Source organism: Lissotriton helveticus, chromosome 2_2 (genome assembly GCF_964261635.1).
Source record: "Lissotriton helveticus chromosome 2_2, aLisHel1.1, whole genome shotgun sequence".
Lineage (NCBI taxonomy): Eukaryota > Metazoa > Chordata > Amphibia > Caudata > Salamandridae > Lissotriton > Lissotriton helveticus.
Window position 1 is genome coordinate 514,060,469 of NC_136060.1, and position 16,268 is coordinate 514,076,736.

General features: G+C 45.8%; 1 protein-coding gene across 1 annotated transcript in view; it reads left to right on the forward strand.

Moving 5' to 3' along the window:
• Nucleotides 1–16,268, forward strand: part of LOC144821589 (rho-related BTB domain-containing protein 2-like) — a 453,559-nt gene that overhangs the window by 68,818 nt on the left and 368,473 nt on the right. Inside the window, exons 2-3 of the mRNA XM_078678799.1 lie at nucleotides 7,616–7,817; nucleotides 10,973–11,076. Of these exons, the coding sequence (XP_078534925.1) occupies nucleotides 7,616–7,817; nucleotides 10,973–11,076 (306 nt within the window). The remainder of the gene's footprint in view (nucleotides 1–7,615; nucleotides 7,818–10,972; nucleotides 11,077–16,268) is intronic.

The following is a 16,268-nucleotide window of genomic DNA, read 5'->3' on the forward strand; positions in this document are numbered from 1 at the left end:
ACACTTAGAGAGGCCTGTGCTGGGCGGGATGCAGGTCGTTTTTGGAGCACTATAAGGGCAAGGAACAGGCCCGATAGTGAACTTATTAATTGTAATATTACTGGCCAGACTTGGTTTGACCATTTTTCAAGCCTGTATTCTTGTCAGCCAGGAACTGCTCTTACTTCCGCTCCTTGCAGCTCCTTAACATTACCTGGAGAAAACACCTTATTCCCATTTACAGCTAAGGAAGTTGAATACGCGATTAGCTGCATTGTGCCCCAAAAGGCAGCTGGCCCTGATGGCATCCCTGGGGATTTGCTTAGGTCTAATCTCCCGCAATGGGGGAAGCTTATTCATACCCTACTTATTGCAATTGACAACGGCGCAGCTATCCCAGAATCTTGGAAGGGGGCTGAGGTCGTCCCCATTTTTAAAAAGGGCCAGAGGGAGGACCCAGCCAATTACCGCCCTATTAGTTTATTAGACTCGACCCAGAAGATTGTGGGAAATGTGCTGCTTGAGAGAATCCTCCAATGGGCTAACGATAATGAGGTTCTCTCAGATTATCAAGCGTGTTTTAGGGCTGGCACCGGCACCATAGAACAGGCTTTCAGGCTATTGTTGATTTATTGGAAAGTGGTAGTCATAGGCAAAGGCAGTCTTTATCTCGCATTTATCGACCTAAAGACTGCCTTTGACCTTGTGCCCAGAGAACAACTATGGAGAGTGTTGGCAGAAATGGGGATTCCACCTAACATCTTGTCTATTCTGGTGAGGCTCCCTGAAGGTACCTTCGCGCAAGTGAGGTGGGGCAAGGAGGGGCAGAAAACTAATAGGATACCGGTGGGGAGAGGGGTCCCCCAGGGATGTGTTCTTGCTCCAACCCTTTTCTCACTATACGTGAATGGGGTTGTTGAGCATTTACTCGAAAAACCATCAGATGCACCATCCCTGGCGGGAGAGCGAATCCCCACCCTCTTATTCGCCGATGACACGCTCCTAATATCAAAGACCCAGGTAGGCCTTCAAGGCCTCCTAGATAATTTCCAGGCCTTCTGCGACCAACGCGGCCTAGTTATAAACACAGACAAGAGCAAGTTTTTAGTGCTAAATCCCCCGAAAAAACTTGGGCGATTCCCCGTACTTAATAATGTATCCCTGGAGAGGGTCACTGTATTTGATTATTTAGGTATCCGTATCTCAGATACCATGCAGTGGACCCCTCATCTCCATAAAATGCTGCTAAACCATAAGAGGGTTGTCGGGGCGCTGTATAAGGAGCAGCGATCTTCCACAACTCGTCCCATTGCACCTGTTATTGACATTTATATGGCTAAGGGTGTTAGCTCTGCCCTTTATGGTGCAGAGCTTTGGGGCACATCCAACACAGATTTACTGACAAGGTCTGAGAACAAATTCTTGAGAGGCATTATGTCACTTCCGCAGAGTACCCCAATGATACCTCTGTTGCTTGACCTAGGTTGCAAACCCATCAATGATCTGGCAAAACTCCGGCCGTTGCTTTTATGGGCCAGACTGTGGCGAGTCCCAGAACTCGCTATGTATGCTAAGGGGCTAGCGAAGTAATGTCAGTGGTGGGATGGCAAAAAATAAAATGGGTTAAAGATGTTAAACATTTCCTTGGTAAGCTAGGTCTTAGCGAAGCCTGGGATAGTCGGTCCTCTCCCCCGAAAGCTACTATAAAGACCCTCTTCTGGAATTGGGTCACCAATAGAGCTAGTGCAGACCCAACTCTTGGCAGGCTAACAGAAGAGTTCCTTAGACATAAGGATGTTCCATCCCGGGAACTTTATCTAGATCTGGTATGGAAATCCTATGATAGGGCCCTATATTTTAGGTTTAGGGTTGGGTCTCTTCCAGTGCGCGTCTTAACTGCCCACTGGAAGCCCCCGTCCCAGACCACTCCTTTCTGCCCCTTTTGCCAAACCAGTGTAGAGTCTGTACCGCATATCTTGTTTGTCTGTCCGGCCTATGTGCGCCCGAGGCAAGCATGGCTTAAACCTATATGTCGGACTATGGGCACTAGGCACTCAAGTGAGGCACTCCGTATTCTAATATCGGACACCCGGCCACTGTATGTTTGTGGTCTTTCCAAATTGTTATCTTGAACATGATCCATTAGAGTTAAAAGGCTAGCATCTAATGTTTAATTGCTTTTTAATCGAAGGAATCACCTTAAATTTTACATTTTTAACTTTGTTCTTATTCTTTTGATATTTAAAGATCTCTTAAAAAAAAACTTTTATAACAATGTTTAAGAAATAATGTTTAAAACTAATGGCTAACTTTATATCTGTTTTTTAGGTCTCGGCTAGCCGCGCGAAGCGCGTCTCCGCCGAGAACCTTTTGTTGGCGTGTGAGCTTCCCAGGAGACAATCCTGGCCGCGCGCATCGCCTTGGAGGCGATTTCGAACTGGCACGCGAACGAGCGCTGTGGCCAGGCGCTGTCTCCTGGGAAGCACACACGCATGCGCATACACACACACAAGCGCACAAAGGTTTTGTCACCGCTCTGTGCACCTCACTGTTGCTTTCTTTTCTGTGCATTTCCCCTTTCGTTCTCTATGCCCGTCTCCGTCTTCCGAAACACTCTTTCGCTGTCAATCTGAAGTTCTCTCTTTTTTAACCATTATTTGTGTCACCGTCAAACTCACTCGCTCTCTTTCTCTGGTCGTCTCTGAAATACTCATCTTTCCTTCATTCACTCCGTTTCTCTGCCAACACTAACTCCCTCGGCGCTCTCTTCCCTCACCGTTTCCAAACTTTACCGCCGCCCCCCCTCCCCCTAATTACCATCATATCAACAGCGTAGGCTTTTAAACGCCAAACAGGAGCAGTCCTCTCAGGCCAGTCTTTCCTATTCTAATTGCTTCTCGACAACTTTCCTAGTTACTCGCAATATAAGTGCGATTCTCTCCTATAATTCTTGGCTGTTGCCTCTGTTTGGAAGGGGCACGTTACCAACGAGACGACTTTCAAACTGGGGCAAAGTTGCAGGGACAATGCTGCATGTGCGTTTCAATGTTTTGACTTACGAAACAAACACGAAAAAAGCAGCGACTGAGGGAGTAAGTAAAGCTGTTAGCTCTCGTTGTTCACACCGCATCTTACACCGAAGGTTAACAGCAACGTGAACAATTACACCGTGTTTAACCCGGATGAATGATATTGCATTAATGATTACCAGATGGCTTTTGGAAAGAGGCGCCCCTCGCAAAGCCACTGCAGTGGATACAGTGGAAACGACCGCTTTCTCTCTCGCAATGTTATTATGTGTCGGACCTGGCCAATGTCATCCGAGCCCATGGGATGAGCCTTACATCCTACGCTGATGACACCCAGTTGGTCCTTGCCATTAGGAATAATGGCCAAAAAATATCAGACGAATTCAACCTGGGCATGGAAGCAATAGGGAATTGGATGGCTTCCAATTGCCTGAAATTGAATTCTGACAAGTCCGAAGTTGTTATTTTCGGAAATTTGACGCCGGAATGGCCCTCCCGCTGGTGGCCACTGTCATTGGGTCCCCCTCCCACTCCTGTGAGCAGGGTGAGGAATCTGGGAGTTATGTCCGATGACCGTCTTACTTTTCTCCCCCATGCAAATCAGATCACCTCCTCTGCTTTCCATAAGTTACGACTTATAAAAAAAATTCTCCCTTTCCTCCCGGCTACAGCGGGCAAAACCTTGATAACATCTTTGGTATTGTCCACTCTGGATTATTGCAATGCACTATTTCTGAACACTCAAGAAAGAGTTCTCAATAAAAGGCAAGCCATCCAAAATGCGGCTGCCAGGCTTTTGGGAGGTGTCCCCAAATTCCACTCAGTGTCAGGAACCATCAGAGAACTCCACTGGCTTTCCATCAGAAACAGAATTAAATTTAAGTCCCTCTGCATTGTTTATAAGGCCTTGCACAACCAAGGACCAGCCTTTCTGATCCAAAATCTCACTCCCTATCGTCCCCTCAGACCTCTTCGATCTTCCAACCTACACGAGTTAGTGGCACCTCGTACCAAACTGGTGTCCTGGGGTGACAGAAGATTCCTCGTGTCAGCACCTAGACTCTGGAATACTCTGCCACATGCCATCAAAACCAGCCCGTCTCTTTGGTCTTTCCGAAAGCAACTCAAGACGTAGCTCTTTAATCAGTGATTCCCACTCTCCCTCCTTGGCTGAATATGGCAGATATCTCCGCGCCGAGATGCCCAAGGGCCTTCGCTCGCGCTCTATAAATACTATAAATAAATAAATAAATAAATTAATTCAACTGGTACAAACTCCGTCTTAACCTCTCTTGGGCGCGAGAGCGTACAGTACAGAGGGCACCCGTAAAAGCCATAAACACACCCCAAAAGCGCACCTCATCCTCACCCCGTACTACCTGGGCCGACAATCAGAAAGTATTAAGTTGGCCAGAACGAAGGTAGGGTGCACAGACCACTCCCCAGATGTGAGCGAGGTGCACATGACGTAGGAGGGGCAGGAGGTGCACGCGAGGATGTCCAGTCTAGGCGGGAAGGGGTGCGCTGCCTCACCTGGTGGCCCAGAGGAAAGGTCTCCCGGCAAACACCCACGCACATACATACAGAGACACCCCCCCCCCGCACACATACACACACGCGCGCACACACACGAGTGCACCCCCCCTCTCCCCCGCCGTCGCACACATGCATACACACACAAGCGCACACACACACGAGGGAACCGAGCCCCCCCCCCCCCCCGCCTCCCCCCCCCCCAGCCCTTTTCAACTTACCAGGTCAATTCTGAGGGACTCCGCTCTCCTTCTGGCGTCGTGAGACGCTTTCACTCCGCCTTCTCTTCCGGTCCGGACGCAGCCCCGCCCCCGTCACAGGTTACTTTGCCTGACTTCCGGTGAGGCTGCTAGAAAATAATGCTGGGCTCGTGAGTAACAGTGACTTCCTTGTATATCATTTTTTTTTGGGCACGCTCATCCTTCAGGGTAACGGGACAGCATGGTTTTTGATAGACAAAATATATTTTTTAAATATGCCACCTTTCCTAAAGAATGGGACTGTCACACAGGTGCTAATATCCCTATACATTTGGAAAGATGAACTATTCTTCAGAAAAAAACAATGTTTTGGGAACCAAGAGCAATCTTTTGGTGGACGTTGTTGCATTCCGCATTTATAATGTCAACATGTTATGCTTTGGTTTAGAATGCAATGGTTTTGTTTTTGCCGTCTTATAACATGTGTTCAGTTGTGTTGTTATAATGTCATCCTGTTATGCTATGCTATACTATTTTGTATGCTGCTGTGATGTTATGTGCTATGATGGTGTGTCATTTGTTATAGTGCTTTCTGATGCTGTTTAATAGAACTGGACTCTTTGTTATGTCTCATAATGTTATATTATCGCATGTTATACGTCAATTACTAGGGAACATATGTATTTTTATTTTGCCTCTTGGTTATTTACATGTGTTTGAGATATTGACATTGCAAATGACAGTGCCATTTATTTATCTGTTTTAAAAACCAACACATAAACAAACATTTTGTCATTTACAATGCCAATAGCTCTAACTTTTGCAAAGACGAGACCGTTGCATTATAAATGCTTGTTGTATAAATGTTTTTTGTATTATTGTGATGCTTTTATGATTTGATTTATCGAAATAAAGCCTTTGAACTTGATATCAACATGATTCACCAGTATATGAGAGGCATGTTATTAATACTTGTACATCTGGCAACAAACTGAGTGGCTGTCAGGTTAAACGCACCTCGCACGTTCACCTCACTTCCAGAGCTTGGTGCTTCATTGGTTGCACTTTGTATCAAGGAGACACAGTGGCACCCCATTTCCACACCTCCAGATGCTACTGGTTAACACCCTTTAACTGGTGGGAGCCAGGTGAGGGCGCACATGTCCACATTGCTATTGGGATAGTACTGCCGGGGTCGACCTATTGCCGCCTCTGTATTAGTGGTTGCATGCAAGGGTTTTGCTTGGCTGGTCTTCCATCTTTTTGGTTTTAATTAGCGGTCCTTGCGGGGCGCTGGCTGTCAACCCGTTGCCTCGTAGAACGAAGGTACATGATAGTGCTGCAGCCAGGCCTTATCTAAAGGTGGTGAATTAGTGTTTGTACATGTTGCACAAGGACTAGCCTGATTTGTGGGACCAGTTGTTCGACCACCTACCTAGTCAGATCCACTAATTTGTTCAAATGTGCTTTGGGGTGATCTGCGTCACTTGAGCCAGGTGTACATAGCTTTGTGTTTGCGATTACCTAAAAGCGTTTTTGTTTATTCGCTATTAGGTAATAGCAAAGAACGATGTACAGATCTGCGTTGAACACGTTTAGCAACTCCCAGTGGGTCGCAAGTAGACCTACCTCATTAATATCACTGAGGTAGGTTGAAATGTGTGACCCATTGGGAATCGCTAAAATCACAGGGATGGTGGCGTGCTGGGGTCAGTAGACCACCATGTCTGTGATTGCTTTTAAATAAAGCAATGCTTTTTTTTGTTGCTTTTTAAATGCATCCCATTTTTCATAAAGGAAAACGTGAATTGTGGGGAACATTGTTGAGAACATGGGCAGTTGAGATGCTGCGTGTCCAGCTTTGTTAGTGGTTTTGTTCACGGCGTGTGGGGTGGGAGGGTAAATTGTAGGTGACAATGTTGAGAAAATGGGCTGTTGAGATGCTGTGTCCAGCTTTGTTAGTGGTTTTGTTCACGGCTTGTGGATGGGAGGGTGACAGTTTTGAGAGGATGGCTTTTATAGCAGTCTTGTAGAGCCAGGAACCCGGGTAGAAAAAGCTACTTATTGCTTTGTTGGTTTTCTGTAACACTACTGTGCAAGTAGGAAGTAGTCAACTTGACTTCTAACACACAGCAGTGCAGTTGGATTATAAAGGCGAGCACAGCATCAACAATAAAACACCAGTGCATTGTGACCGTAGCAGTGAGTTTTGCCCTGCATGTATCATTTTATCATAAACTCGGGGTAATGTCTGGTGCACTCTGTGATGACATTGGAAAAGATGGGATTTAAGGACTCGGAAGGAATGAAGGTTGGAAAGAGTCTGTACGTTTGCAGCAAGGGAGTTCCCTACTTGCATGGATGGGTTAGTGACGAGTGAGGCAAGTCGGTGGGTGGACCATGAATCCCCCTGGAAACCAGCCAAGCATGTAGTATAATTGTATAAAACTTCGGATGTAGGAGAATTTTGTTCCTCTCAAGTGTGGATTGCATTTACGAAGCGCTGAACCTTTGGTCTCATGGTTTACCATATCCGTCCATGGAGTTGCAGAACCTTAACACACAGTCACTTGTCAGGCTCACTCTTCATTGGACCTGAGAAAGGCCTCCTTTAGAGTACTTCTGCCCAGGAAGTTGAATAAATGCTCATTCTCTTCATTGATCATCTTTAAGTGTGGACATGAAAGTTCAACCTACCTGGCTCGATCCTTGGGGAAGGAAGCCCTAAGAGTGATCTTGTGGATTTGTAGAGTGGTTTGGGGGAGGAAGTGGAGATGCTCTCTCCATCGTTATGTTTAATTCCATCATCTTCTGAGCGCCCCTTTGTTGGTGGCTTTGTGCATTGAAAGGTCCAATCTCTTTCTTTTTCCCTAGCTGCCATCCGATGGATATTGATTTGGACTATGAACGACCCAATGTTGAAACCATTAAATGTGTGGTGGTCGGCGATAATGCAGTGGGGAAGACCCGTCTCATCTGTGCCAGAGCCTGCAATGCCACCCTCACTCAGTACCAGCTGCTGGCCACCCATGTGCCTACTGTTTGGGCCATTGACCAGTACCGCGTCTGCCAAGAGGTAAGAGGGGCTCAGCGGGTGAGAACATGGGGGGGATGATGCGAATCTTTGAAGAATGCGGTATGGGAACAGGGGCGTCTTGCAGCGAGCAGGAGTGAGAGGGTTTAGAGGTGTTAGGATGTAGAGAGAAGAGCGGATGTGAGAAAATGAATAAACAGTACAGAAAGTGGAGATGAGAATGAGTAAAAAGGGGCAGACAGATACTAAGAGTTGAGAGAGCACGAGAGAGTGCACTCAAGAGCCCAGTGGAACTAAGAAGTGCGAATGCCAAAATGCTTATGGCACAGGTGCTTGGTCAGGAGAATGCATAAAGATAGGAGAGTATGATAAAAGGAGGATGAGGGGCTTTATTCGGAGAGTCCTTGAAACCGTTGGAAGGGTAGTGCATGAGGGTGCAGAGCGCGGACCATCTGTCAGCTCTGGATGAAAAGAGAGAAGATTTGTGTTTGTGAAGTGTGATGGGTCAAGAAGATCCTTCTGGAATGAGTGAAGGAGCTAAGGCTGGAAGCAGAAGAATGGTAAGCAAGAGTCCTTGGTCACAGAGCAGCGTTGTGTTTGTGAAGTGTGATGGTCACGCCGAGCCTCCTGGAATGAGTGAAGGAGCTGAGGCTGGAAGCAGGAGAATGTTAAGGAAGAGTCCTTGGTAACAGAGCAGCGTTGTGTTTGTAAAGTGTGATGGGTCAAGCGATTCTTCTGGAATGAGTGAAGGATCTGAGTCTGGAAGCAGGAGAATGGTAAGCAAGAGTCCTTGGTAACAGAGCAGTGTTGTGTTTGTGAAGTGTGATGGTCACGCCGAGCCTCCTGGAATGAGTGAAGGAGCTGAGGCTGGAAGCAGGAGAATGGTAAGGAAGAGTCCTTGGTCACAGAGCAGTGTTGTAGGAAACGTTACCGAGTACTGGAGCCAGATCCTCCCGAGGGGGGGGATTACGCACTGGGGTTCTTGTGCACGAAGAAAACACCACATCACAAATAGACACCACACCAAGGAGATAACAGTAAAACCAATTCTTTATATAAGGCTTCTTGTCTGCTCAAGAGTTACATGCATCAATCTGGGGGTCAGGTGCGTCGGGGAGAGAACCTAGAATTATGGAAGAGGCATACGGAGGGAATTCGGAGAGGCTTTGTCGTACTCACAGTCTCCCAGGAGGGGATAGTCTCTAGTCCGCGCGGCTCTGGGGAGCCGGGAAGGTTGGGTCTCTGGTGTCATGGGGGACTGCAGCGCATCCGGCGCACAACTCTCAATCCTCGAGCCGTGGAATGCTGCAGTGCCGCAATGTGGGTGTATCAGGCGTACGACTCTCAATCCTTGAGTCGCGTGATACACAGGGGGTTCTCTGCAGGATGGTCCGCCTGCGCCTCACAAGGATGGTGCGGGCGGTTCCAGGGGCGATGTACGGCATTTGCGGGCGGCTGGTCCTCGAGCGCCTCCAAGTCCGCGACGTACTCTCTCCAGGCGAGCCGTACGTTTGAGCACAGATGGTCCTGGTGCGCTGCCAAGTCCGCAACGTACTTCCTTCAAGCGAGACATACGGGTGCGCGCGGATGGTCTTCGATACGCTTCCCAGTTCGCGACGTACTCTCTCCAGGCGAGACGTACGTTTGAGCACAGATGGTCCTTGGTGCGCTCCTAAGTCCGCGACGTACTCTCTCCAGGCGAGATGTACGTTTGAGCACAGATGGTCCAGGGTGCGCTTCTAACTCCGAGACGTACTCTCTTCAGAGTGAAGCATAGGTCTCGAGCCGCGACTAGGTCCGCAGGGCTCAGCTGAACTCTTCTCCAGCGGGTGACGTTCTTGTCCAGCCGGATGGGCTTTCCGGATTCAACTGCCGTCCTCCTCAGGTCCTCCCTGTTATATCCGTGTTCTTCCCTTTCAAGTCCCAGTCCCTCCCAGATGGCTCCTTGGGTCTGGGGCTAATTGTCGGCGCCTCCGGCCATCTGGCCCTTGTCTCCCTTTGAAGTCCTGAGGCCTTTCCCGCTGCCTGGTGGGGGGCGGGTTTGTTCCGGGCAGAGGTGTGAGTGAAACTCCTCCGCCCTCTTCCTCTGGGGAAAGGATCGCGGCCCACAGCTGGGCAGGGGGTCTGGTTCCTGTAGAGTTGGGAGTCTGTGGGGGGAAGGCGCTGGGGGACCCCGTGTCTATCTGGGGCTTTTTGGGGCTAGGCTGCCTGCTACTGGGAGGGGATTGGGGGTTGCCCTGCGGAAAGGGGTTACTAGTGTGCGGGGATCAGGGGGCTAGTTACTAGTTTGCGGGGATCAGGGGTTTCTGGCGGTAATGAGGACCACGCCAAGAAGGACGGGTCTAACAAGTGTTGTGTTTGTAAAGTGTGATGGGTCAAGCGATCCTTCTGGAGTGAGTGAAGGAGAATCTGAGGCTGGAAGCAGGAGAATGGTAAGGAAGAGCCCTTATTAACAGAGCAGCGTTGCGTTTGTGAAGTGTGATGGGTCAAGCGATCCTTCTGGAGTGAGTGAAGGAGAATCTGAGGCTGGAAGCAGGAGAATGGTAAGGAAGAGCCCTTAGTAACAGAGCAGCGTTGCGTTTGTAAAGTGTGATGGTCACGCCGAGCCTCCTGGAATGAGTGAAGGAGCTGAGTCTGGAAGCAGGAGAATGGGTGGGAAAAGTCCTTGGTAACAGAGCAGCTTTGTGTTTGTGAAGTGTGATGGGTCACGCGATCCTTCTGGTGTGAGTGAAGGAGCTGAGGCTGGAAGCAGGAGAATGGTAAGGAAGAGTCCTTGGTCACAGAGCAGTGTTGTGTTTGTGAAGTGTGATGGTTCAAGCCGAGCCTCCTGGAATGAGTGATGGGGGAGCTGAGGCTGGAAGCAGGAGAATGGTAAGCAAGAGTCCTTGGTCACAGAGCAGTGTTGTGTTTGTAAAGTGTGATGGGTCAAGAAGATCCTTTTGGAATGAGTGAAGGACCTGAGGCTGGAAGCAGGAGAATGGTAAGGAAGAGTCCTTGGTCGCAGAGCAGTTTTGTGTTTGTGAAGTGTGATGGTTCAAGCCGAGCCTCCTGGAATGAGTGAAGGAGCTGATGCTTGAAGCAGGACATCTTGGTGGAAGAGCCCTTGAACCGTGATGGACAACAGAGGAGGGTGTGCTTGGGAGAGTGTGGTCTATAGCACAGATGCTAAAGGTCAGTAATCGTTCCTCGCTCTGCAGGTGCTGGAAAGGTCTCGGGATGTGGTAGATGAGGTCAGCGTATCTCTGCGGCTCTGGGACACCTTTGGCGACCACCACAAGGACAGACGCTTCGCTTATGGCAGGTAGGACCATTCTGTGAACAAGGCTCGTGTATTGTGGCACACTCTAGGGATCAGAAAAGACACCGGACTGTGTATTGAGTGATTCTACTTTTTGTAATCGTCCTGAAGGCCTACCTAACCAGACACTGACGTGATTCTCCACAAAGCTGGGTTGTGTGTGGTCCATGATGGACCTAGCCTAACAGGTCCTGTGAGCTCTGAAGGTGGTGAGTTAAACCCACAGCCTGCTTGGCCACAGACCACCTTCTGGCAAGGCCCAAGTTGTACTACAGTGGCTGAGATTCTTACCTCTACGGTCTGTAGATCGGATACTTCTGCACCGCATGTGAGCTTTCCTCCCTTACTTCCATGAAGTAAGGCGGTCAGTGCACTGGACTCACAGCACAAGAGAGGAGGCTGACTTTACTCAACCTGCTGGCCTTGTGGGGAGAGAGGATGAACTGTGAGGGGTGCAGAGACCACAGGATTTGCAGGGAAGGGTATGCAGGGTGATCTTGATGTGGTGAAGTCCCATGGGGCCTTCTGGCTTGGTGTAGAAGTTTTTCATGGGAATGACTAAAGAAATATCATTCAGTGGCGTTTCACTGCAAGGGATTACTAAAGGAAAGGTATTTTCAGACACTTTTGTACACTAAGGATATAAGGAACCATTTTATTGCTAATCGGAATAAATGTATTTTCATGCTGTTAAACTGTATATGGTCAATGAGCCTCCTGTGCTGTCTGCATTATTATCTTTGGGAGCTCTGTGTTGATGCAGTGATCCCCCGCTGGTATTTTTCTTCTGAATTTGGACTGTCTTGCTTTTGCTGTTGTCTTTGGAGCCCCTAAATTTGCCATCTTGTTATCTGTGTCTCTGGGTTTGAGGAATATGGAAGAGGAAACTGCTAAAGAAAACAGCTCGATGCTTCCCAGGTCACCAGTACTCAGTGCCAGGACACCTCAGGGTAGCAGTGCGCTTTATAAGTACAAATAACATAACATTATATGTAGGAGATATTTCTTTATCACATTTCCATGAGAAAGACACTGCTTTGTAGGTGTCTTCAGTTTAGCCGCTGCTACAGACCTCAAAGGCCTGAGTAATCCATACTTTGTAGCTGCTGATGTTCGAAAATGAAATGAAGTGACCATAAGTAAGGGTGCTTATAGCTGTGAGCAGAAGTAAGGTTGCTTACCATGATCAGCAGAGGTAAGGATGCGAGCAGAAGTAATGGGTGCTCACATATGTGAACCAAAATCAAAGATTAGGGAGTGTAGAGGTAGTGCTCCTAAGAGTACTGTGGTGGATGCATCCTCCAAACAAAATGTAATGAAACAAAAGGAACCACCTCAAAGGGGATTATTGTCTGCCTAGATATGTAAGGCATACACAATGTTTGTTAAAATACCCCTCACACACCAAAAGGACCCTTGGTGTCATGCTTCATCATAGGGGTCTTCCCGCCCCGCTGCGGGACGGGGCGTGCTGCGACTTGGCGACTACGCTGGAGCACTGATATTTGTGAGTGCTATGTGAGGTGTATCTGTTGTGAGTGAAAAAGGGTCAGGGGTGGATGAAAAGGTGATGTTAAAAAATACCTGGCCTTATGGATTCAAAAAAACTTTAATTGGTCATAGGCTGGTATTGTTAAAATGTGTGGTCGGAGAGATCACACTAGTAATGTGCGTATTCTCCTTTAGGTGTCAACATGTTTCGAAGCCAGGGATGCTCTTCGTCAGGCCAAAGTACGATCCCTCAGTCACTCACTGTTGCTACCAATATTTGAAGAAAATATATACAAGTGATGTTTAAAAATACAATACCCAATTGGTACAGGTATGACTTTTCTAGAGCTCTATCAGTATTTCTGTTAATTCAAAGTTAGGTAACAGGTTGAAAGGGCGCTCTGCAAAAAGTAAGGCCACGGTACACTTGAAACAATTTACGTTCGGTGCTCCAAGCAAGAGAGGGAGGTTACCAAACTCCCCCAATATTCAATGAGCTATGCTCTGAAAATTACAATTTTAAAGTTCCTGCTGAGCACTCAGATTGAAGATGTATAGATTCCGGGTCCAGTAAAAAAGTCTTCAAACACTAGTAATTTTCTTCATGAAAGTTCTGTCAGTATTCGGGAGTATCAATGATGTATAAAAGTAGTATTAATCTTATGACAAATCAAAACGTCAATAAACGTGAGGTTGGTTCCTTTTATTTCCAAATATCAGCCAGTTCTGCAGCCAACACGTGTTTCGTCAGGCATCAGTCATATGCCACACAACTTCCTCAGGGCTGCATGCCAGAAAAATATATAATACAAAATTTGTATCACAATGCTTGCCCAATTATAATAATAACACTTATCAGGAAATAATTTTTAACTTATAAACTAATCACCTCTTAAGTGAAAGAGTAAGACAAAGATCCGTAAGTGCGCACCAAATACAAGAACGCCTGTGACTCCCAATGTGAAATTTACAACCTACACAAAACATTCCGGTTTTGTAGCCAAATCCATAAGTATAGGAATAATATTTACCTATATTAAACAATTCGATTTCAGTGATATCAGAGTTAACAAATGAAAGAACTAAACTAAGAAATTGAGTCTGGTATGACATAAGAGCACCCTTAGTCCAGACGCCAAGATTTTAGCCCACCTTGACAATAAAATCTCTACAATCATCAACATAAGTCAGGTAGCATATTACCTCTTATCGTTTTCTCATTCAATAAATCATGGTCTAACTCCAGTCAGGTCGACATCATAAATTCTAATTCTGAATATAAAATAAAATACTACATCAGTCTATTCCTCCTCAGTTTGTATTACCTCGGTATAAACTATCTTTTTAATAATATTTTACCTTATATCGTTTTTCACTTTCAAAAGTAATTATCTTGCTCCAATCAGATCCTCATCATAACTTCAGGTTTCTAAATATATAAAATATATAAAATAAAACTCCACATGAATCTGTTCCACCATGGTTTGTATTGCCCAACTATTGGTATCTACAAGCAAATGCAATCTTATTTGTAAATTGTTACCTTCAATCGTTTTTCATAGCATATATCGATGTCTAAATCCATTCAAGTCGACATCACAACTTCAGGTTTCTAAACACATGAAGTAAAGCACCATATCAGTATGATTCCGTGTGGCATGTATTACACACTTATTATTAAATTATTACATAGACTTACCCTATGTTTAAATGCTATCGTCGGCAAATCCTCACGTCTCAGTCCCACCGGGTGCAGTGGACTGGCGTCTATTACGGCCGCCATGTTTATTTAAATAAAGTTCGATTTGGAAATCAAAACATGACTAGAGTCCGTATTTTGATGCGGACTCGACTCGCGCTATGAAGTATGTTTATAAACAAATACTATTAGTGATTTGGTCATATTTATCTGAGTGCTCAGCAGGAACTTTAAAATTGTAATTTTCAGAGCATAGCTCATTGAATATTGGGGGAGTTTGGTAACCTCCCTCTCTTGCTTGGAGCACCGAACGTAAATTGTTTCAAGTGTACCGTGGCCTTACTTTTTGCAGAGCGCCCTTTCAACCTGTTACCTAACTTTGAATTAATTGTTTAGAAGGTAGGGCTGCCGCAGCAGGCCTGTTAAGGAGTTCTGAAAATGAATCGAGAACAAGAAGCTCTAGAATTGTTTAAAAACCTTAGTACTGGCTCTTCTGTTAATGTAGCAGTAGCCTCTAATATACAGACAAAACAGGAAGGTCTTAGGGCCAAATTCATGAGACTAGAAAAACTTAAAATAAAAGAACTTAACAAATGGTGGGATGCTGTAACTCTCAAACAGTACTTGACCTTAAACCGCATCCCCAGGGGTCTAAGATCCACAATTATTCCTACATATGAGGATCTGGAACCAGATCTGCTAGACAAATGGGAGCGAGAGTTAAGTACTAGTTCAAGTAATCTGATTAGAATACTCATTGATAATGCTGAACGCAAGATAGCGAAATTATTGATAGAGATACAGACCTGTGAAGAGGAGATCAAACAGCTTAATTTGCCTGAAGCTACGATCAAGAACTATAATGTTCTAGATGAGATATTGTCAAATTTACAAGCAGACATCAAAAGAAGGAAGGCCAGAAAACTTAAGAGGGACGAACAGGATTATTCAGTAGGGAGGGTTTTTACCTTTGCCCGTAAGTTTGATTACTTATTTACTAAAACTCAGGCTAATAAGAGAACAACGACTACTCCCATGAGTTCAGCAGTAAACACATCATCCAGTAGCTTATCTACGAATGAAGATAATGCTGAGGGCCCCATTGTCCCCGCAGGAGATAATACAAATTTTTTAGAAGAAGTACAAAGAATAAGGAAGGGGAATCGAGAAACAGGCGGGAGATATGGGAACACCCAAATAGGAAGACAAGGAGAGGGAGCCGTGGCAAACGCAGGAGAAACAATCCCAGGGATGAGAGAGAGATTGAGGTCGTGGAGGAAGTAAATACTGGCACTAAAGAAATTGAGGTGATTAACCTTTCATCTGTTGAATTGTCAGAATGTATGAATAGTGTACTCAAGAAAGGTCTTGGGTACTGTCCTACTACGAATATTGACTGGTATCTCACTAAAATTGATTTGTACAGATTTGTTCGATTACTTAAACTTAAAAAATATTTTGTTAAACAAGATAATGTTATGGTGAAACCAGTGAATAAACATGTTTTGAGCAACCTAACTATTCAAGAAATTCATGATACTAGATTACTATTGTCACTCACTGAGTCTGAAGAAGATCCTGTCACGGTGGGTGTACTCTTAAGGGATTTAGAGATTAATCCAGGATTAACAGAACAGAGTGGATTTAAAGAAAAATCGAAATGGACACCACAGTTGTCATCTGGTAATGTTATAGATGCTTTTTATAAATCTGTGACTCTAGAAATTGACAACATACTTAAAAGAGAAATACACCAGAAGAAGAAAATTTTACCTGACAATTTGAAAATAGCTGAAAGGGAAGCACTTCGAGAATTGATAGATCATCCTGAACTTATTATACGCAATGCGGACAAGGGAGGCAACATTGTTGTTATGAATCGAAGTGACTATAACCATGAAGTACTGTCTCAACTAACAGACAGTAAATACTATGAGAAGATAGACACTAATCCTATGGAAATGGTTACGAATAAAATCAATAAGAGACTCAAAGAATGGTATGA